The 24,478-nt window shown below is 37.9% G+C and overlaps 1 protein-coding gene across 3 annotated transcripts in view; it reads right to left on the bottom strand.

Annotated features, from left to right (window-relative positions):
- LOC126270242 (nuclear cap-binding protein subunit 3-like) overlaps positions 1–24,478 on the bottom strand; it is a 95,516-nt gene that overhangs the window by 23,496 nt on the left and 47,542 nt on the right. For all 3 annotated transcript variants that reach the window (XM_049974056.1, XM_049974055.1, XM_049974057.1), the window contains one exon: positions 12,077–12,231. In XM_049974056.1, coding sequence (XP_049830013.1) covers positions 12,077–12,231 — 155 coding nt within the window. The remainder of the gene's footprint in view (positions 1–12,076; positions 12,232–24,478) is intronic.

Here is a 24,478-nt window from a genome sequence, read left to right as displayed (position 1 = left end):
ACTGGGACTCTGTGATCCGGGAAGCAGTCGAAATTAGACTTAGCGATAATAACTATAATAGAGAGAATGGCTATGCACTTAGTAACACTTGGAAGAGTGCACTGGACATTGAAAAATCGCAGAGAAAAACTTCCCGCACTTTACCTCCTGATTCAAGGGATGGCGCTGCAAGCAACGCGGGATAGAAACTACATCTATGGAAGTAGAGGGCACCACGTCACTATGCGCCATATCGCTGTTGCTATGACGTATTCCAGCCAATCAGAAGCCGTCCTTTGCATATAAAAGTGGGAGCCTCGCTAGTTCATGACAGTCAGTTTTAGCCCTGATGATGACCATGGAGGTAGTGGTCGAAAGCTTGGAGTTTTACCCTGAATTGACGCGGCATGTACACCGAGAGATTTTTATTCAATTTACGATTTGGTTTATTACCCAGTGCACAGAATTATTTATGATATTTGTGGGAAAAAAGTACTGTGGTTGTTGGCCAGTAACTTCCATTGGTGGGAGATATTAACATTTAAATAGATTAAGCTCATTTCCCAGTAGCAGTGTTAACCTGTTAATATGGAAAGGCAATGTAGCAATGGTTACTTGAGCAAGAATAACTGTTAATAAAAATAATGTACGAGTTTTGGCATTGCCTGAGAATGTGTTATGTGCCAAAAGGTTAATAAAACAAAGTAATATTGATTATACTGTTATTTATTCTTAACTGAGATTTTCAGATATTAAAGTATAAGAGACGTGTTTGTATTAGGTTACATTGCAATGTTCTTTTAATAACTGTGTGTGTTCTCTCTGTAACACTCTCCTACTTGAGTTTGATAGCCACAAAATTAACTCAACTAAATATGTTAGAGGAGATTTAAAGTTGGCATACAGTGTATGGACCTTTTGGTGAAGGGAAGGGTTTTGGACACAACAATTGGAAAGTTACAGACACATATGAAGGGAGTAAATAAGTATATTATTGCCAAGGAAATCACATGTGAAAATGAAAATCTACCGCATTTTCGACTGCAGTGGTTCGGGATGACCAACTCAATGATGCACATGGAATAGTGTAGTTTTCAGCAACACACCACAGCACAGCAACCAACAGTTGCAGAAATACACGTTAGTGTCGCAGGAAAGCCAACTGTGCTTAGTTTGAAATTGCAGCTGGAGGCTAAGTTTTGAGTTATTTAGTGTGTAACAATCTGTGTGGAGGTGATAGTAAGGTTTGCATTTTGTAATTATGACTTTCAAGTGTGAAGACACCTTCTCTAAAGGAACAAATAAAAGTACAATTGTTAATATTATAGGCTGAGAAAAAATATTATTGGCTGAGAAAAGAGGGAGAACACAGTAGCGCAGAATTCGGAAGAAAAATCCAGTTCTGAGAACCTATCTATAGTGCTAACTGTATACAATCAGCAAGAATCAAAAGTGTGACACACCTGACACTTCTACTTTCTCATTCCCTACATTTGTAAGCCTCACATGCTAAATAAGAAATGAAAAATTCCACTGATTGCAAGGAAATGACAGTGTACTTTGCTGCTAGCAGTACACATACAGTACTCTAACAGTTTTTTTTAACCTTGTACGCACAGTTTGAGATGATGTTCCTGGAAGAATACTGGTATGAAAGCATGAAACATGAAAGTTTAAATTTGTTTTTCAATCTGAAGTATGACAAAATATATTCATAATTTTCAGGAAAGGAAATGGAATGAAACCAGTACCTTGAAGTTCTGTATGAAGAATGTCACATTGTGTGCTGTGTAATGCAACAGCTGCAATAGAAAGTTTGTAGTCATTTGACTGGTGCAAAAATTGAAATTGAAGAACAGATAGGATAAATATTTGTACATATCAAAAGAGAGGAGAAACAACGGGAGTCACAAGGAAACAAAGGGGGAGGAAGAATAAAAAATCACTATTACCAATGTGAATGTGCATGAGATGATTACAGCTTGCCTAATTATAAACCAAGGCCCACAAGAAAGATAGGCCACAGCGTGTATGTCACAAAGGTAGAGCTGAGCTCGCTCACTCACTCACTCACTCACTCAAATCAGCAGACAAACTGTGTTTCTATATTTGTTAGCTCATACTTGGATATTTACGTACAAATAAGAATTTAATATTTTACTGGAATCCTCCACTGTGGAGTTCTACTGTTCATCAGTCTTAAAACGATCTGAAGTCCATAGGCCAACTAACGCTTTGTTAAGATTGTACTGTATACAATAAAATTAAATTCATGCCAAAATGATTATCGGTTGCATGATGCACCACATCTTCCATGAAATGAGGACTGTAAAGCAGAGGAGACTAAATGCTATAAACAAGCTGTTATACTATATACACCGAGAATAGATCTTAACTTACAGTATACTGCCCAGTTGTCTATTGTAGCACAAGTAATCAGTAAGACTTCATAACAGCAGATTCCAGTTAAAGATGCAATTCTTGTTAGTATGTTAACCCCCAATTAACAGGTTTGGAAACGCATTTGGTCTGCTCAACTGAGCAAGGAAGAGAGCAAGCTCAGGCCTACCCTCGTGATGTACGCGCCACGGCCTGTCTTTCTCATGGGCCTCATTGTACACAGTGGTACAGAAGCGCATGGAATGACAGAAGAGTGAGTGGCCAAGGTCAATACAAAACATAACATGCAGAGCCGAATGGAGATGTTGCCTGAACGACACACAGATGTAAATACTATATTGTGGAAGAAGAGAGACAAAAAGAAGCAGAAGAAGATGATGAGATGATAGCCAATGATCCGACTGAGGATGATGTGGGCCAGCAAGAAGACTGAGTGGTAGTTATAAAATAAAGGACTATCAAATTTTTGTGAACAGTGATTTATCGAGTGTTTATTTTTTCCTATTGGTGTTAAGTGTACTGTACGTGTAATGCTAGCAGCAAAATATACTGTCATCCTTGAAAACAGTAGAATTTTCCTTCATTATTTAGCTTGTGAGGCTTACAAATGTAGGAAGTGAGAAAATATACATGTCACACACTTCACGTTTTGATTCTTGCCGAGTGTAAAGACACTTAACTATATTACTGTTTATGTGTCAACTTGTGGCAGGGTCGTGGCGATGAGAATCCCACAGAGCAGTCCAGCACCACACCACACCAAGTCTTGCTTGCTGCAATGGACAGTCAGGCAACAGGAGGTGTGCAGATGGACTGTGTGCTTGCTCTGTTTACTCTCCATCACCCCAAAGAGGCAAGAGGCCACTGACTGCTGCCATGCCATGACAATCGCCACCCGAACGCACTAATCACAGCATTCTCAGCTGTCTTGGCATCTTGTGGTGCAGCGGTTAGTGTTGCTGCTTCTAGATCACAGAGTCTGGGTTTGATTCTCAAGCAGGTTGGAGATTTTCTTTGTTTTGAGACAAGGTACTCACTTTATCTTCTTCATTTCATCTCAATTTCATTCACATGTAAGTTGCCGAAGAGGAGTCAAAGAAAAGAAGACAACCCCACACATAGTCTCCCGGCCAATAATGCCATACAATCATTTCTAGCAGTAATAAATTTCAAAATCAGCTGTTATGCCCATCAGTTAGTGAGTGTCCACATTGTTTGAAGTGTTACATGGCAAAGTAAAAACATCAGTTCTGCATGTGTTCATAAGGATGTCGCTTTCAGCATCCTAATTATTAACTTGTATCCATTATGTTTCTCAATGTTTTCCAACAACTGCAAATACCACATTTTCTGTCTCATCATCATCATCATCATCATTTAAGACTGATTATGTCTTTCAGCGTTCAGTATGTAGCATAGCCCCCTTATAAAATTCCTCCATGATCTCCTATTCAGTGCTAACATTGGTGCCTCTTCTGATGTTAAACCTATTACTTCAAAATCATTCTTAACCGAATCCAGGTACCTTCTCCTTGGTCTGCCCCGACTCCTCCTACCCTCTACTGCTGAACCCATGATTCTCTTGGGTAACCTTGCTTCTCCCATGCGTGTAACATGACCCCACCACTTTCATTTTGGAGATGCTAATCTTCATACCATAGTACTTATATTTCTGATCTAGCTCTGAAATATTACTTTGCAAACTTTCAATCGAATCTGCCATCAGAACTAAGTCATTCGCATATGCAAGACTGCTTATTTTGCGTTCACATATCTTGATCCCACCCAGCCAGTCTATTGTTTTCTGTCTGTTTTACATTAATACAGAGAAGAAATGAACTATCTGTTTCTTAATGCCCTGCAAGATAACATTTGAACCATGATTACACCACAAATATTCATATAATACTGCTTACCATAGACTTAAAAACATTTTCAATTTTGCTTATATGCCTATAGTCTGGAAAATATGTAAAAAGCTTCACTTCTCTTTGATTTGAAATACTGATATAGATAGTAATTACTCTTGTGCCTTGTTTTCTAGTTTGTCTTATTGGCATAGTCCGAGCAGACAAATTTAATTTCCAGTTGAGATTTGTTTCCACATTAGGCAAGCTGTTGGAAGCTAATTAGCTACCAGTTCATCACTACATATGTTTTCCTTGATTGCTTCAATATACTAAGGTATGGTTAAATGTGTAATTTTCACATGAGTGTAGATTCTTGTTGCATAGCCTGACCAATGTTTACAAACAGGGTACATTTGCAGTACTATCTTTTCGCTGAGCTTTTAAAAGTCTGTTTGAACAATGTGTAAGTCATACATCACTGCAGTGTTAGAAAGCATTTTTGGTGATGTTTAGCTCGACAAAAGAAAGGAATGCAATGTTTTTGAGTTGTTTATGAGCTATTGTTTTCATACTGATCCTGCATTTGGACAACCTGTCCACATAACATCTGCAGATTTTTGTGGATATGCCTTTAGAATAGTAATATAACACCTGAACCACAGGAAAAGTTAATGATTAGGATGAACAATATAAGGGAGATTTTATTTAACTGCCTCAAGTAGCTTTTGACTAATTTCATGACTACTGCAACATCTGCATACAGGATTTTGATATTTTTGTTGCTATTTGGGTTAGATAAAAAACCAATTTGATTTCCACATTTGTTCCTCTACTTATCACATATACGTTTATGTCAAATGTACACAAAATGTAATTTTCAGTGTAGGGACAAGAAAATGTGAAGTTTGTCTGATATTTCTATTGTAATGTAAGTTTCTTTATTGTGAGACTTGCAGCATATATTATGTCACAGTAGGACATTATGCAGAGAACTAGAAAATTGTATACTACTCGATATTTAATTTTGGTATATAAGCTTATTTCAGCTTTACTGCCTTCATCAGTACGTGTCTGGAAGTTGTAAATGGACATATATCAACTTTGAGTAAACCATTATTGCTGTCTGTAGTTGTTGCCTGTAATACTATTTTCGGCAACTTTTTATAACTGTTCAATAATTTGTTGTTGCACTTATAACACATTTTTTCTATCTGACAGTTGTAGAAATACAAGGTTGACAGTTAGCTGTTTGTTAAACAATGTTGGAGTAAACAATCAGCTATCAACCTCACATTTCTACAACAGTCAGATAGTAAATAACATATTATAATACACATGCAACAGCAAAGTATTGAACAGCTATAAAAAGTTGCCAAAAATAGTATTACAAGCAACAACTACAGACAGCAATAATGGTTTACTCAAAGTTTGTCATTCTACAACTTCAGGACATGTACTGATGAAGGCAATGAACCAAAATAAAGTATCAAGCAGTATACTGTTTTCTAGTTATCTGCATACTGAATTACAGTATGATAGCTCTGGAGGAGGGAGCCATTGCTGGTCAGTATGTGGTTATTTTTTATTTCGTAGACCTTGTCACTGGGTCAAAATTTTCCACAAGTTTTAGTTTTTACTTTTTCAGTTTTCTAAAAACTTTTTTTTGTATTTTTTGAAAGAAACCTCCTGGAGGGATGTTGGTGTACTGCTATCTTTGATGTTATGACATAGTAATACAATACTGCATATTCTTCCCCAGCAGGGACAATCTCTTGCAGTTAACATCAACAATGCCAAAGCGCTACTGGTCACGCACAATACACGGGCTGGAAGTTGCCGTTGGGGTTCCTCAAGAAGTGGTTACGTGCAGCTGCATTGTACACAAACTGAAGAATTTGCTAAAGAGCTGATTATGAGTTGTAGGTATCAAATCGGTTTCTAGGATAAAAGTAATGTATGTTTTGGTTTATTCCCTGAAAAGTGCACATAATTATTTATGGTATTTATGGAAGAAAAAGTGTTTTGATTGTTGGTTAGTAAATTCCATTGTTGGAACTTACTGATATTTGACCAGATACAGAAGAGCTTCTATGAAAAATTGTACCTTGATAAATTAATATGAAAAAGCAATGTAACAATGGTTACTTGAGCACGGCTTTATTTAACAATGAAGTATGTTCTCCCTCACACTTGAGGCAGATAGCCACAAATAAACTGAATACGTAAGAGCTGCTTTACATATTGAACATGTCATCATTTGGGAGGAGAAGAGTTGAAACAGTGACTTTCATCACTAAAATTGCAAATGGCCTAATTAGCAGGAAAGTAACTTCTCTAATCAATCTAGAAGCTTACTTACTAAGTCCTTAACAATAATGCAAGAGATAATTCACCATGCCAACACTTTTCTGCTCGAGGATGTATGAATGTTACGAGCTGCTAGTGTCAGTAAAGAGGTTTTACAAGAAGACCACAGAAGAGGATGCAAACAGATTGGGATTACTGGCCATTAAGCTGTTGATCGTTTAGCCAGAGGAGCCGCTATAACAGAACATACCATCTACACTGCAATCCCAACTACAGAATTCAATATGTCCTACACAGGTGCATGGTAGAAGATGAACAGGTATGGGAGGAAACAACAAGACACAAAGGCAAGAAGAATGCAGTGACACTCATGTCGGTCCCCTATGTCACGAAATCTCACAAAAATTCAATATCTAGGCAACTCACCACTCTAATAGCCAGAACCAAATTAAATCCAGATGTTTCCATAAATATTTTCACAGGCTACACATTGTAAAGACACCTTGCTGCTCTTACGGACAAAAAATGGGGTGCAGATCACCTTTTATTAGGGTACCCTAGACTACATGGAAGTACTACAACCCTTTTACAAGAATGTGTGAAGCTTGGTCATCCATTGTCAATTTGCAAGACAGCTTTGTTAGAAACACAAATTATAGACTTTTCCCAACAGTGTGCAGATTCACTCTCACCGCTGGTATTCACAGCTATGGATAACAACACTGACAATTGACTGCACAGAAGTGTTCTGCATCATTTGATTTTACAATGATTATACAGTTTTTCTCTAAGTACATTTGGTATATTTAAGACTGATAAATTCAATTAAAACAAAATTACTTGATCACAATTAGACAAACATGACTATATGATACTAGAAAGCCACCAATATCATAAAAATGCAGTGTAAAACAGAAAGGGGAATTGTGTAGGAGAATTGATTGAAGAGTTAGACACATTATGGAATATTCCCACCTCAGCCCCCTATACTTTTACGAAGTTCCAGTAAGTGGCAGTACTACACATAGCCTTCTAAATTGTGTCTGAAATTGCGGTGCGTTCAAAGCAGAGATGTGTCATTGAGTTTCTTTGGTGGAAAGCCAGAGTATCACAGACATTCATAAACACTTGCAGAATGTCTACGAAAGGGTGAGGCATCTGTCATTATTGCAACAAGGTCGCACAAATCTGTCTGATCTCCTGCGTACTGACCGGCTGCACACAGCTGTAACTCCTGCTATATTGGAACATGCAGACACTCTCACAATCAAACACCTCACTGCTCAACTGGACATCACTGTTGTAGTGCTGACACACTCATCCACAAGTTGGGGTACTACAAGGTGTGTGCCCTCTGGGTTCCTCACCACCTAACAGAAGACCACGAAGGACCATCTGTACAGAATTGCTTGCATTTTATGAGTCTGACTGTGATGATATTTTGTCGAACATCATCACAGATGTCGAAACATGCATTCATCACTTTGAACTGAAAAAAAAAAATACAACAATCTATGGAGTGGTGCCATATCACCTCTCCTACAAAGAAAAAGTTGAAAGCCACACCTTCAGCTAATAAACCATGGCATTTGTCATCTGGGACTATAAAGGATTTATTCTGTTTGATATCCTCCCTCATGGTGCAATGATGAACTCTGAAGTGTATTGTGCTACCCTATGGAAATTGAAGAAATGACTTCAGTGTGTTTGTCGCCACAAAAATGCAAACAAACTTCTCTTTCTCCACTGCAACAGAAGGCATGACACAAGCCTGCCTACACAACAATAGTTCAGAAAACTTTGTTTAGGGTGGCTACTCGAACTGGGGGAGAGGGGGGGGGAGCCAATCACTGAGATTGCCAGGTATGGAAAACAAGATGACTTCACAAAATTTTCCTCATAAATTAAGAGTGGTGGAGGGAGCATCTCACAATAACGACTTTTCTTTCCCCTCAGGTGAGAGTAATAGCCACAAGCAAAAACCCATTGTTTGAGCACAGTTTTAAATATCAGTAGTTTGTATGGAATAATATTCATATTATTAACACAATGAAATATTATGTATTTTAAAATTTGTGATTTATAGAACTCAACAAAATTAAATTCCAATACTTGGTTAAAAACACAGAATTCCCTAAGATTTTATGGAATTCCAGAAATTCCTCAATATTTCCCTGATTTTTGTTAAAACATAATTCCCTGAGAATTCCAGGTTTTCCAGACGATTAGTCATCAAGTTTATTGGATCGTTCTTCCTCATCCACCCTACAGCCTAAATCTCACACATTCAAACTTCCATCTGTTTTGTCCAATGAAAGATGCACTCAGCACGAAGCAGTATGTGGATGAGGGGAAGGTTACTGATGCACCAAATGCTGGCTTCAATGTCAACCAGTAAAGTGGTGTCACACCACATACAGGCATGTCCAGTACAATGGCATAAGACTGTCCTATTGAACAGAGATTATGTTGAAAACAGGTTTTGTAGCCAAAGGAGTAGGGGAATAACATGATATACAGGAATCCTGAATACAACCAATTTTCTTTCAGCAAAAAAAAAAATGTATTGCATTACTTATTGAATGTCTATCGTTTCTACACTATGTGATCAAAAGTATCCGGAGACCTGGCTGAAAATAATTTACAAGTTCGTGGTATCCTCCATTGGTAATGCTGGAATTCAATATGGTGTTGGCGCACCCATTGCCTTGATGACAGCTTCCACTCCCGCAGGTGTATGTTCAATTAGGTGCTGGAAGGTTTCTTGGGGAATGGCAGTCCATTCTTCATGGAATGCTCCACTGAGGAGAGGATCAATGTCGGTCGGTGAGGCCTGGTACGAAGTCGACGTTCCAAAACATCCCAAACATGTTCTATAGTATTCGCATGAAGACTCTGTGCTGACCAGTCCACTACAGGGATGTTATTGTCGTGTAACCACTCTGCCACAGGATGTGCATTTTGAACAGGTGCTTGATCGTGTTGAAAGATGCAATGGCCATTTCCCAATTACTCTGCAACAGTGGGAGGCAAAAAGGTGCTTAAAACATCAATGTAGGCCTGTGCTGTTATAGTGCCATGCAAAACAACAATGGGTTCAAGCCCCCTCCATGAAGAACATGACCGCACCATACAACCACCGCCTCTGAATTTTACTGCTGGTACTACACACACTAGCAGATGACATTCACCAGGTATTCCCCTTACCCACATTCTGCCATCGGATTGCCACACTGTATATTGTGATTCTTCACTCCACACAACGTTTTTCTACTATTCAATCGCTCAATGTTTAAGCTCCTTACATCAAGTGAGGCTTCGTTTGGCATTTACCGGCATGATTTGTGGCTTATGAGCAGCCACTCGACAATGAAATAGAAGTTTTCTCACCTCCTGCTTAACTGTCTTAGTACTTACAGTGGAGCCTGATGCAGTTTGGAATTCCTGTGTGATGGTTTGGATAGATGTCTGCCTATTACTCATTATGACCCTTTTCAATTGTCGGCGGTCTCTGTCAGTCAACAAACGAGGTCGGCCTGTACACTTTTGTACTGTACATGTTCCTTCACGTTTCCACTTCACTATCACATCAGAAACAGTGGACATAGGGATGTTTAAGAGTGTGGAAATCTCATGTACAGACATATGACACAAGTGACACCCAATCACCTGACCACGTTCAAAGTCTGTGAATTCTGCGGTGTGCCTCATTCTGCTTTCTCACGATGTCTTATGACTACTGAGGTCTCTGACATGGAGTACCTGGCAGCAAAATGCACCTAATATGAAAAACGTATGTTTTTGGGGGAGTCCGGATACTTTTGATCACATAGTGTGTATTAACAGTGGTTGTAATTATTATGTTGCATACACCATATAGCACTTGAGAGAAATGTGGCTACTGCAGACCCACCTACGACCCTACTAGTGAGAAACTGGACCACAGGTACTCCTGAGAGCCAGTGATATTGTGCAAGAAAGCTTTGGGTGAAAAACAGAGAGAGACATGATTAGCATTATGATTATAATGTGTTAAGGCACCACTGCCTTGTGGCCTATATAAGTTTTATGATAATGATAGAAGTTGAGGAAATGAATTATAATTTATGCCACAGCCAGAACTTGAACCCGGGTCTCCTTGCTTACTAGGCAGGTGTACTAGCCATTACACCACTGCAGCAGTACAGGTAACACAGCTGCAAGGACTACCCTAGTCCAATATGCTCCCCAACGTGAAACGTGAACTTCAATTCACATGTTCAGCTTATTGAAGTTTGTGTTTTGGAGGGCATTGGACTAGGGTAGTCTGTGCGGCTGTGTTATCTATACTGCTGCAGTGGGTGTAATTGCTTGCACACCTGCCCAGTAATCAAGGAGACCCGGATTCAAGTCCTGGCCATGACACAAATTTTAAATCATTTCTTCAGCTTCTATCATTATTGTAGATAAAGATGAGACTTAAATGTCTCAAAGAAATTTTAACAGTACATAAGTTTTATTGAGAGTATGAACTCCAAAGCAGCCATGGTAAAATGCTGACATTTAGAATATTCTATACATTTCTGTTGATATGCTGGAAAATATGAAAAGGAGTATGTTTCGATTCTCTAGCCAGGTGCAGTTTTTGGGTGTAATTGACAAAATATTTTATAGAATCATACTTGGACATTTTTGATGATGGTTAGAAGGCAAAGCCTTCTGTCTGTGTTTTTTGTGGTTAATACAGATTGGAATTATTAGTGGAGTAGTGAGACTATTAGCTTTATTATTCATTGACTCAACATTATGTAAATCAGCATACAAGTTTTAATGAATAACAACAAATTCATGGTCCTGCAACACAAGTTGATATTTATTGGTGGACAGCGTATGTTCCTTCACAATTGCGCAATTTTAACATCATAACAGACAAGACCCAAATGAGAAAAAAGTACTACTTACCTATGAACTTAATGTCAAGCAACAACATTAAACATGATTAACATAAGTAGCCAGACACAAAATAAATTTTAAGTTAAAAATCCAAGGATTTTTGCATGTTATTGTGGTTAAATGACAATAGTATTTTTTCCTGGAGCAACTCGTTGCACTGTGGCATCTCTCTGTCAAAGATAATGGTTGAAAAGGCAGCTGCACAATGATTTCACATGAACGTACTGTACTCTGTGAATCTCATAATAAAAGTCATAGCGCCATAAAGCAGTTAAGGCTAATGGGTTCCTTTGAAACTATAGTACTGATTCACCTATGACTGTAACTTCCACGGGGTATCAGATAGCACAACATTAAAGACATATAGGGCCAAAACTATTAGTATCCAGTGCAACATATTCGACGCTTCTTGTAACAGCTACTTTATGTAGTCAGCAATAAGAAAGTTATAGTGTATGATTACATGATGGGCGAGGCGGTTCAGTGAGCCAATTTTAACTTCAATTTCAGTTGAAAATATAAATATTTTGTATAATTTAGAATATCTACTCTTTATCTTATGCATTTCACATTCCAAATGGGGGCATAAATGTGACAAAAGGACTAACCTTACTACGTCGAGTCCATCTCGCATCATCACGTTCAGGAGACTTATTACCATTGCTGCTGTTATCAGAAGAATCATTCTGTTCCCGATGTCGAGGAGGAACTTGCCGTGGTGGTGGATCTGGAGATGGGGGAGGAGATTCACTCTCGTAAGGTCCTATGACAGAATACAGAACATTATCATAAGAGATATACATATTTTCCAGAAGAATCTCAGAGAAATAGCTTACACAAATAGTGCTTATCCTATTCTTCACAAAAAAGGTGTCAATCTACAACAGATTATTTTCAAAAGCCCTCAAACACACAACAGACTTTCAGTTACAGAGTGGCACTTCTAGTTGAACTTTTAAGCTCAATTTGCAAAATGTCTGATGTTTCAAGTGTGTGGTTCATCATTAAGCACTTAATAATCTGCTCAAATTTTCTTTCATCCAGGAGAGTTAGTCTTGAAGGGCTTCCGCTTGGCTTGGGCTGCGTGGTGGTTTGTACACTTCACCTAATGCACCAGACACTTTAAGTTGCCACCTGGACACTCCTTTTATATACAATGAATGTTGCTTACTGAATATTTGGTCAATGTTAAGTATCATTAGTCAGGTTATGTGCCCTGAATCCATGTGCCTTCTTCATATACCTCGTATCAGACTTCGCCTGCTTACGGGCTGCAGATAAAGCTGCTTAAAATTAACTTCTCATTCCCATTCATTGCACCACATAAACAAGAAGCGAGATTCAATTCACTTTCTTATATTATTTTCAAAATTACAAGCCAATATATGACAAATGAGGGCAGCTACCAGCTCGTATACTGCCTCTCTATACTATGTACATAATAGATCTGATATTCCACTTAATAATCAACAGTTACAATACATTTACTATTTTGGACACTTCACATTCTTAGATTTCATGGAGCTCTTTCTTCTGCACCGTCCACTCCACCTAAGCAGATAGGGTCTTCTGACTGCTATTCACTTCTGTACAGTTACTGGATCATTAGCTCTGGTATCAGGCCGTACAATTTAAAACATCTCCCAACAGTGAGGTGCTCAACACTTACACACTACTCTCAGTCACAAACATCTTTTCTCTGGCATATGTATTTAAGGGTATGATACCTCTCATTCAAGGAATGGTATGTATCACTAAAGTCCTGCAAAGTACGCAGAGGAAATCAATAAAAATATATGTGAAATTTTGAAGGGAAGAGGCAGCTGCTGATAGAATTGAAGTTGTGAGAATGTGTTGAGAGTCGTGCCTCATTAGCTAAGTTCATAAGAGCATTGCCTGCAAATGGCAAGATTTCTGGTCCAATTCCAGTCCAAGACATGTATTTTGTAGCTATTTTTCAGATAAGCATGATAAAAATATGGCAGACAGTGCAGTGCAACGTATTGAGAATGCTCTAATTAAGATCGGAAGAGTGGCAAAAGGAGGAGAATATAAGAAGAAGGAAATGAAGAACGAATTACTAGAGGCGGTGAGAGAAATAAGAAAATGTTCAGAATATGTGAAAAACGAAACAAAAGCAAAGGAGGAAGAGAACAGGAAGCCTACAAGAGAGGTTATGAACAGCCAACAGGAAGAGACGAGTGAGGAAAAAGACAGCTCCACTGCCTGACAAGTAGAGACATCTATGGGAGAAATGCGGGAAACAGCACATAGCGGACAGCAGACTGCAGAACAACTAGCGACATCTGTTGGAGAAACGCACATAGCGGACAGAGGAAGATGGAAGAGGCACCTACAGGATCTGAGAAGAACTTCAACAGAGACATCTTCGGAGTGAGTAGCACTCTGGAGAGAGAGAGAGAGAGGGGGGGGGGGGGGGGGGAGAGAGAGAGAGAGAGAGAGAGAGAGAGAGAGAGAGAGAGAGAGAGAGAAATAACACAAGTGGGAGAATTGAAGCATAAAACGGAGGAGATAACAGATTTCCTAAAAAACCAGCTAGGGATATTAATACAGGAGTAAATAAAGAAAACTCTAGAAAAGGGAAGACGCTTAGAACCAGAGAAAACCAAAACTGATGGGAACGACATACAAACTAAGTATAACAACAGAGCCAAACCATGGAGAACGACAATATACAGAAATCCTCTGTCCCAGCAACAAAATCAGGCACAAGTCCAAATCAATGCACAGGAGCAACATCTTGAAACCTGAAATGAGGTTAATTAACTAGAGGGACCATCTTTGAGTACTGTGATAGGAAGGAACTAGTCCAGGAGAAGAAACCAGAGTTTTAATAAAACCATATTGTGTACAAAAAAAGACAAAGAAATGCAAGCAGCAGAAAAAAACAACATGGCTCTATATCAGTAACAAAGAGAACCAGCACAACTGATACAGTAGTGAAACACCTCAACAAGAACGGAATACTAGGACAACTAGAATGAGAAGAACTGCACACACTGGGCGACAAAAAAGCTTTTAAAGTAGGGCATTTCGTTCTAAGATCTACAAATTAAACAAGAACTAGAATTCTGGCCTGAAAACAGAAAAGTACATTGATTTCATTTCCCAAGAAGATCAATGGAAGAGGGAGCAGAGCTCAACTGAATCAAGAAGAAAACAAGGAGAGCAGTAAATAAAAGCCATCTTATGGAATACAGAGGGAAAATAAAAAGTGCTCTTAATCTAACACCAACAGACATTCTGCGAAACTTGGATCTTGCAATTCTAACAGAAACTTTCCTGATAGACAACTGGCAACATAAAGATTTCTACAATTTTCACCTAACGGCAAAGAAAGGAGAAAGTGGACGACCAATGGGACGAATATCTATCCTACTGAAACCCTGCATGACAACCACCAAAAATCATAAAACAAGAAAACAGTATGCTGATAGAAGCACCACACACAAATATAATTGCAGCCTATTTCCAACAGTACACAAATCCAGTAGAAATAATTGACAAAATCGTCATACTTATCACACAATGCAACAGCAAACCCACCATTATTGCAGGCTATCTCGACTGCAGAATAGACACAGAGCACTATAAAGCAGGACAAGTCACTTAAACCCTAGAAGAAGACGGTTTCACCCTACTGAACAACAGACAAATACCTACATACATCTGCAATAATGGAAAAAGTACCATTGGTATCACATTAACAAGAGGAGAAATAAAAGGAAGTATTCAACCAATATGGCATGACTCCATCACTCCTATACGAAAGCACATTCCATTGAGGATAAAAATAAATATCTCCACCTCACCACCAGCAAGAAAGACCCACCAAATCACACAAAGAAAAATAGATAAAGAAAAATAAAAAACCAAAAAGGACAAATAACACAAATAGAAACTTTAATAGAGAAAGGAGGCCTTGAAAAAGCAACAGACAAAATAGAAGACCTCCTAAAAAATTCAGTGATAGAAACAAACCCAAAAACAAGGACAGCAAAAAGATGGTTCGATTTTTAATGCTATAGCAAACGAAACACTGTTCTAAGAATGCACCACAGACAGTGAAAGCAGCACAACGAGGAAACAGGAGGGGAGGGGGGGGGGGGGGGGGGAGAAGAGAAAATAAACACAAAGAGAGTAAGCGAAGCGGATGAAGCAGTGAAAGACCCATACATAGTAATAAGACCACGAAGACACATTCATACACCAAATATAGACATGGTGAGATGGGAAGACCACGTCAGTAAGATAGTGGACAAACGAGGAGTCCAAACACCCCCAACGAAGACAAAGACCATCAAACAAAGGAAAAAGACCTCTAAATGAAGAAGACTTGAAAGAAATAATAAAAATGCTGAAGAACAAAAAAACAGCGGGTCCCGATAAGATGCAAAAGAGGCTCTCCAACACATATGGATCAAACTATTCAACAAATGCCTGGAACTTGGAAGAATTCTGACCCAATGGAGACACTAATAATAAAAGTTCACTGCAACCAACGGGCACAAACAAGTACAGAGGCATAGCCCTAGAAAATGCTCAGTTCAAGATGTTTTCAAAGATAATTACACAAAAAAAGCAAAGCTTTCATGGACACTCACTTCCCAGAACCACAAATGGGTTTCAGATCTGGAAGGTCAAACTTATAGCTGTCAGGCTTTTCGAAACAACATCGAGAAAGCACTACAAAAGAAACAAATGTTCTACACAGTGTTCATACACTTTACCAAAGCCTTTGACCTACGGGAAAGAGATTCCATAGTCTGAAAACTGGTAAACACAATGGGAGAAGATGGCGTATGGGCAAGAATAATAAAGTCAATCCTCGAACAACTTAATCACAACATCAGTCAATCTATCTTTTCCAAACCTCATTTTGCAATTGAATGGACTCTTAGAGGGTGGCCCAATGAGCCCTTTGCTGTACATTCATGCCACTGAAGAATTATTGCAAATTGGAGAAGATGAAGAATATGTATACATATATGCATATTTATATAATAGAGGGAAACATTCCACATGGGAAAAATATATCTAAAAACAAAGATGACGTGACTTACCAAACGAAAGCACTGGCAGGTTGATAGATACACAAACAAAAGCAAATGTCTGCTTGTGACTGTGTGTGTGTGTGTGTGTGTGTGTGTGTGTGTGCGCGCGCGCGCGCGCACACAAGTGTATACCTGTCATTTTTTCCCCCTAAGGTAAGTCTTTCAGCTCCCGGGATTGGAATAACCCCTTACCCTCTCACGTAAAACCCACATCCTTTCGTCTTTCCCTCTCCTTCCCTCTTTCCTGATGAAGAAACCGTTGGTTGTGAAAGATTGAATTTTGTGTGTATGTTTGTGTTTGTGTATCTATCAACCTGCCAGTGCTTTCGTTTGGTAAGTCACATCATTTTTGTTTTTAGATATATATGCATATTTACTTGTAAATTATAGAATTCCAGCAATCAGTCATCCTTTTTAAATTTTATTGGCAGATCTAGTTTTCAGCTAGAAGCTAGCCACTTTCCATGCACTATTTTTGTGGCTCAAAGCAAGTAATGCCTGTTGGTCAGGCTTCATCCACAGTCCATTGAATACTCCAGCTTTCAGAATGCAAGGTAACCTGATATATGCATATGCTGACGACACAGCCATAGGATCAAGAGATATACAGAAGCTGCAAAAAATCATTGAGAAAATAGATAAATGGTGCAGTGAACACAAACTACACATAAATATAACAAAGATGGAAATGGTGATTTTCAGAAAAAGAGGCAAAACACCCACGAATGCAGAAATCAACATCAGAGGGCAAAAAATAAAAATCTCATCAGAATTTAAATACCTAGGGACGACATTGCAACCAACAGCCAAATGCTTCACAAAACATACAACAGAAAGCACGACGCAAGCAATAATAGCAATACAAGACATCAGAAACATTACTCAGTCTAGAAACTGTCATGAAATTATTCAACACAAAAATCTTGCCAATCCTGGCCTACGGGATGGAGGTTATACGGGATCACTTGACAGGAAAAAAATCTAGAAACACTAGAAAATGTAAAATCAACTTATCTAAAAAGAGCACTAGTCTCTCAAAGGCATCATCTAGACTATTGTACCTGCTAGCGAGAGAGACATTCCTAATTGAAGACATCAAACTTCGATATATGATGCCACACAGAAATCAACTGAAGATCATGGAGGATAAACAAGAAAAAGTATGGCCAGAGCTCTATGGCACCGAAGCAATGACAAACTGCTCATGGACAGCACCAAACTTCGAACTGCGACAGGTACTAACTAGATTATCTATTCACGGCTTTCGTCATCTAATTTGCAGAAACAAAAATTATCACGACCTAACCACAAAATGCGCGTGTGAACTGTGTAATGAAGCCTGTGAATGATATCACATAGAGCTTTGCAGCAAAAGAGTGAAATCTATATATGAATGTGCAAAAGTACATGTAAAATGTTAAGCAAAGTAACTATATGTGGCTATTTGGCTGCAATTTTATTAAATAAACAAGATAAGCATGATCACTCCATTGTTTACATTCAGTGAGAGGGGTACAAAAGCGACAAGAAAAAAAATCATAAAAATTATTTAACTGCATCTTATGAGTAGGTCTGAAAATCAGTTGCAACAAGATAAAAAGTTTACTTAGGGCAGCTGCAGGCTACTTGATGGGGAAAAAAACTGAAATGAATGTGAGAGTAAAGCAGCCAAGAGCTATTGTGATAAATTAAAATTTCAAAACTAAGCTTCCAGTATTCCTCAAGGGGAATATTTCCACTTCTTTAAATCAAAAACTGAGGAATGTGAATAACTGGGTCTTTACCTTCTGCTTCACAGTATATTTACTCTTTATTGAAATTAACAATGTGTAATCAATGCATTTTTTCAACCAACAACTTGCATTACAAGTACTAATTAAGCAATACAGAGTAGGAATAACTAGAGTCTACAGGAATTTCATTTGTTCCAAAGAGGTATGCATTATTCAGGGGCTCACATTTTCAATAACGATTGTAAGCTGTTTGATTGCTAATGAAGAACGCAATAGTGGGAGCTTACAAGACAGATCTGTGAGCTACTTCTCCTATTCCATAACCAAATTTACTAGCTGACATAAGTTACATGCTGTGATCAACATCATATAAAATTAGTTCCATGCGACAGCATTTTTAAAAAAAATGTACATAAAGATTACATAATTTCAGCAGTGCCATTCTCACAATAACATAGAGATTATTTTAGCAATTGTAAGTTTACATTTTTGTGGCAATTACAACATTACTTTCAAATTTTAAGGATACAAGGTACTTTTACGGCTCAATATTATGTAAAAATCAACACCTATTTCTTTCAGGCACTGTTTATAATGTATATGTTTTACAGATTTTTTTGTCGATAGTACGTAACGCAGCACACTTTGAAACAAATTAGAAGTAAAAATACTTTTGAACCTGATTAGGGTTATTAAAAATATTATAAAGAAACTGATGCAATTTTTTTTCCAAAATGCTTCCTCAAATTGACATTCCATTTAATCCAATGTTATACATTTGAAGGAGACAAAATTTTTACCAGATATGCATGACATGATGGCTGAGGCACTAGACCTATTTAATTTCACATATTATGTATATTATAAGGATAAAAAAATATCATGCCTTACATTTTTATTTTTATAATTTTTTTCCTACTAAAAATGTTATTTTTTCTATAATTTAGTTGATTCTTCAATAAAGCACATGTCTACTACATAAGTATGGACTATTGCAAGTTAGAGAAAGAAAAACAGCAATGTTTTATAAACTATATGAAATATTTGTACCTGAATTCCGAAAAATACAGCTTGTAGGAAATTGCGAATGAAGATATGAGTCCAATTAAACTGTGCCTCAAAACATTCCTGAAGCACAGGCTTCATCCTGCAGCATTTCTTCATCTTCCAGCCTCCTCTTGGCATTCCTTTTAGCACTTCTTGCTTTTTAGGTAACTTGAAGAGCAAATCTTTCAGCTTCATGCATCCGTTGCCTGTCACATGCAAGTAATTGATCTTCCATATTAGAGCCTCATTTTATGCCTAAATTTCTCAGGACTTCCAACCTTCCTATCATTCCATCATTGAAACATATCACTGCATTTAGTATACCAACTTTTATTGTATTTAGTCCTACAAAAAACATTCTTGGGTAGTCTTTCCAATATGCAATGGTTGAAACTTTTATTTGTATTCAGAGTGCCCCATGAAGACATTTACTAAGCAATACAGGGTCACTCAGGTATCTGAAAATTGGTTTTATTTCATTCCTAGCAAGCTCAGGATGAGAATGCTTATGATGGTATATTTGACCACTTTCTTTTGCTTTTTGGTAACCACACAAAGAATCTGCTCCTTTAGGGCAAAGTCCGTGAACAGAGTGTTCATCTGTGGACAGCTTATGGAAGTAGGTGGCCAATACAGCTTTTCTCATTGCTGTAACATCATTCAGAGGTGCAGTTCGTCTAATGGCCAGTCCATAATAACTCTGAAGAAGGTTTATTTCAGTCTCTGTCAATCTGCCTCGACCAGGCAAAGATTTTCCATCAGATAGCAACTTTCCTTTCATTTCCCTTTGTAGATTCCTCAACTAGCACCCATCCTCTTTTGCACATGTCCATAACACTCCAGTTTTGTTACCACAGTATCATCATAAACATTGAACTCATTAATTTTATTATTAATTTTATTGAAAGCTTTAGAGTCTCCATCACCTAGGTGGTATATCTAATGTTATAAATGGGCACCAACCTCCGTAATATTTTTAGAGCTCCATCACACTCCATACCTCCACTGTAAACATCATAATTCTTAGAACACTGATGTCCAATATGTCCTTGAGTTTTACCATGGCACGAGTGGCAGTAATTAGATAAGCACTCAACATCAACAACTTTTCCACTCTCCAGAAAAGTAGCACTTACAACACCATTCAAGAAGCAATATCCCTGGCTTCACTAATGTTTACAGTTTCTTCTACTACACATTTGATAGATGCTTTAGGCACAACAGTCAAGGCACCTGAAAGCATTTTTATGTACTTGCTGAACCTACTGGGAGGAGGAGGAGGAGGAGGAGGAGGAGGAGGAGGAGGAAGGTACTTCAAACCACAAAATGTTTGAGCAGCCTTTTTTCCTTTTCCTATTGCATGCAGTGAATACATTAACTTCAAATTCACATAATATGAATAAAGCACAATATTAAGTTATATTCGAGGCAAATTTATTGCAGGATCTACACAGAACAACTAATTTTGACACTAAGCCCTTCTGTTACTGTGTTGTTCAGTTATTTCCAGGCAGCCTACATCATCACATTGTTTACATTTCGCCACTTCCTTTATCAGAGAAGATAAGATGCCCACATCAACAACACCACATCCACTAGAAACAGCATCATTGTTAACACAAAAATTTAATCACCAAGAGGCTTGTCATGTGGCAGCTTCTTCCCCGAAGAACTGATACATAAGTTATTTTCAACAGTGTGGTTTGCTCTGCTTGTGAACTGTTTACCACAGAATTTCCTTTTATTGAATTTCTTGATGTGTGGCATAGCTTGTATTTATTACACACTAAAGGATATGTACTTCCACAAATATATGTAGCACTTTGGCAACAAACATTCAGTAACACATGAACAAATTGCTTCAGCGAAACAAAAGTAAATCCTAGCAAAGATAATCATTTACAGACACTAGAAACCTGCACTGTTATGAACATATACAATGTATCACACGTATAATCACTGGAAACATAAAATTCACAGTTCTTTTCTAAATAATACTGGTTTCTGTAACAGAAATAAAGGAGGAGTGGCGGCATACATGACCTTAACTTTAAAATTTGGTATGTACAGGTCATTTTTGATTTGAAACCCTATAATGTATAAATCAATGCAATCAGGAAAGACTACAGAATTTAATAAAGTCATAAAAAAGGACCCTGTATCCTTACGTATGTTACAATTTTTTGACTTATTTCAATTCCCATGAAATGGACATTAAATTGAAACATATTATTCTAGTATAAAATCTATATTCTATATACATTTACCCAAACATGGTAACATTCACAAGAATCTTCTCACTATGAGCCTTCAGAATAAGAGGTGTTGAATCTAACAAAGGAGACAAGATTTCACAATTCACTGTAACTGTGCAGGGATATTAGTCCTAGTCAAAACAGCAGCATTCAAATTTCTGCACAAACTCATGAATATAATACTTTTAAGCTAGGTTTATTTTCTATGGTACATCCTAAGAATTTAAAATGTTGAATTTCACTGGTTATTATAGCATTTCGTATCAGTGCAGTCTTAGAAAATTTATGTGTAACACTTTGTTGCAGTTAAAGTGTTCATAAGCCACAGCCCTGTTTACAAGATTGACTGATTGTGAGGTTAAAAAGATGAAACAGTGACTTCATCCAGAGCTGCTTCTTTCAATAATCAAAGCACAACAGAATAATGTGAGACATAGAACCAGGTAAGAAGTAGAGTGAACAAAAAGCAACCAATAAAAAATAATAAAAGACACTGAGGAAGGCGACCAGGATGCTCATGTCAGAGAACAGTAAAAACAAAAAATTATAAAATCAAGGACGAATACAAAAACATTGTGAAGACCTTGAGTCATGCTGGTCAACCATTCAGGTGTGGCTAGACAGATCATTTGGTCTTGAGAAGTTTCCTCTGAAACACTGAACCAAATACACAGTAAAGTATAGATGTAGAAACATAATAAAACACAGTTAGGCGAGGGAGGTGTGCTTGCCAGAAGTAGCCAGAGGGTCTCCCAGGCCTACTCCCGTGGCGGGAGACCACTTACTGCGCCCGACCTGTAATACCCCACTCTCTGTGCAATACAGGCAGAATGCTCACATCTCACAATAGTGAAAAGAGTACTCAAGATCAATGTGCTGGCAAGTATTCTACAGTAACAGTAGGCTCAGTATGAAAATTGTGTCCAAGAAAATACCACGATTACTGGTAGACAGCTGGCAGCCATAGATATAATGCAACTGGGCTCATGCCAGTGAAGATGAGGCATGGGTCCCTATGGTAGCAACATATATCTTAACCCATTAGTGCCGTGCGTTGCCATATGGCAACATTTGTAACACTTTTTTAAAATCGTTGATTCCACGACATTAACAAAGCGAGAGTGTTGGCAGCACTGGATTCCATTCCGCAAGACTGTAAAGATCACTACAACGCAACAGTTTTAACAATACATGTAAATTCTGCGGCTTAGGCAGTCTGCTGAATGACGAAGAAAAATGGAGTATAAGTTCAAGTAAGTATGTTTTACACAGTAAATTACGATATATAATTTGGTTTTTTAGTATGGTTGTGCTTTAAATATTCAAATATATATCCTTTGAAGGTTACTGCTTGCTGCGAAATAAACTACATTCATTTAGGCCGTTTGAACGTCAGTGTTGCCATATGGCAATGCTAGGCGCTTGTACTCAGTAAAAAGACGAATTTTCTCTTTTTTGTTTTAGAAGAGATTTCTCGCTTGCTGAGGCTCTGGAGATTCTTTATAATGACGATACTGAAGGTGATGTGTTCGTTGAGCCCCAAAATTATTTTCCAAGAAAGATCGGAGATATTTTGAGACAGCAATAGAGAAGAATGATGGATTATTGTATGTGCGGTGGCTGGACAACTCAGTTGTCACAATGATATCTTCTTCATGAGGTGCACAAGAAGTTGGCCAAGTCAAGAGATTCTCGCAACTAAAAAAGCGAAATATAATAATTCCCAGACCAAAACTGGTAGCCAAATATAATACATATATGGAAGGTACTGATCAGATGGGTCAGAATCTAGCATGCTATCGCATTGCAATAAGAAGCAAGAAATGGTACTGGTGTCTCTTTACATGGATGTTAGATGTCGTCATACAAAACAGTTGGATTTTGTATAATAAAGCCAGAAACCAAACTATTTCTCAGCTTGATTTTAAGAGAGAAGTAGCAACAGTGTACTTGCAAAGACACCAAGCTTTACCAAAAGGAGCCGGGAGAGCATCTGCACTCAAGGACATGTTCCGACAGCCGCATATCTGATTCAATTAGATTTGATAAGACTGAGCACCTCATCCAGCACACAGAAGGAAAGAAGAAGAAAAGGTGTGCACACAAGGACTGTAAATCTACTGTGAGAACAATGTGTTCAAAGTGTAATGTGGGACTGTGTATTGACTGTTTTATTCCATTTCATGTAAAATTATGCTGAGTTCAAGATTTGATTTTTGATTATTAATTGTTCTGTTATAAAGTATAAATTGTATAATGAAGACTGAATAATAAATATGCACAAAACTTGTATATGTAATAAGAAATTTCAATAACCTACTTATTTTAGTTGAAGTTTTATTCCGTATAAATTTAGGTAGTGAAAACGCCTAGTGTTGCCATATGGCAACACCTCGCTAATGGCGGTAATCACTTTCGCCGAAACAACTCTGTTGTGTAATTTATGCCTTTTACAGACATAATAACACAATTTAAAAAAAAGAAAAAAACACGAAAAAATTAATTCCGGCACTAATGGGTTAACATTCCTTCAACTAGCTGGAGCTACAGATCAAGAGACGGATAGCTGGACACGTTCCCTTTACCACACTAAAATGAATTGGAGTGATACTGTTGAATACGTGTAAGTCAGAATCTGTGATTGCTTATTTTGCTAGAATGACTTTATCAAAAGTCATAGCACAGACCCACAATGTTTTGTGGGCACTGAAATCAACTATTACTGGGAAAGGCAACGGTTGACAAACAATGTTAACTATCTCTTGATATATCAGCTCCATATCTCATGGTAGATGGACATTACAGAGAATAAAACTCACAGTGCTACATGAATTGTTGCATGCGGTCCCCATGAGATTGGAATCAACAAGGAAGCCATCTTACAGACCAAGTAAGGAAAA

This window comes from Schistocerca gregaria, chromosome 1, assembly GCF_023897955.1.
Source record: "Schistocerca gregaria isolate iqSchGreg1 chromosome 1, iqSchGreg1.2, whole genome shotgun sequence".
NCBI lineage: Eukaryota > Metazoa > Arthropoda > Insecta > Orthoptera > Acrididae > Schistocerca > Schistocerca gregaria.
The sequence above is the reverse complement of the archived record's forward strand: the minus strand, read 5'-3'. Positions and strand labels throughout refer to the sequence as shown.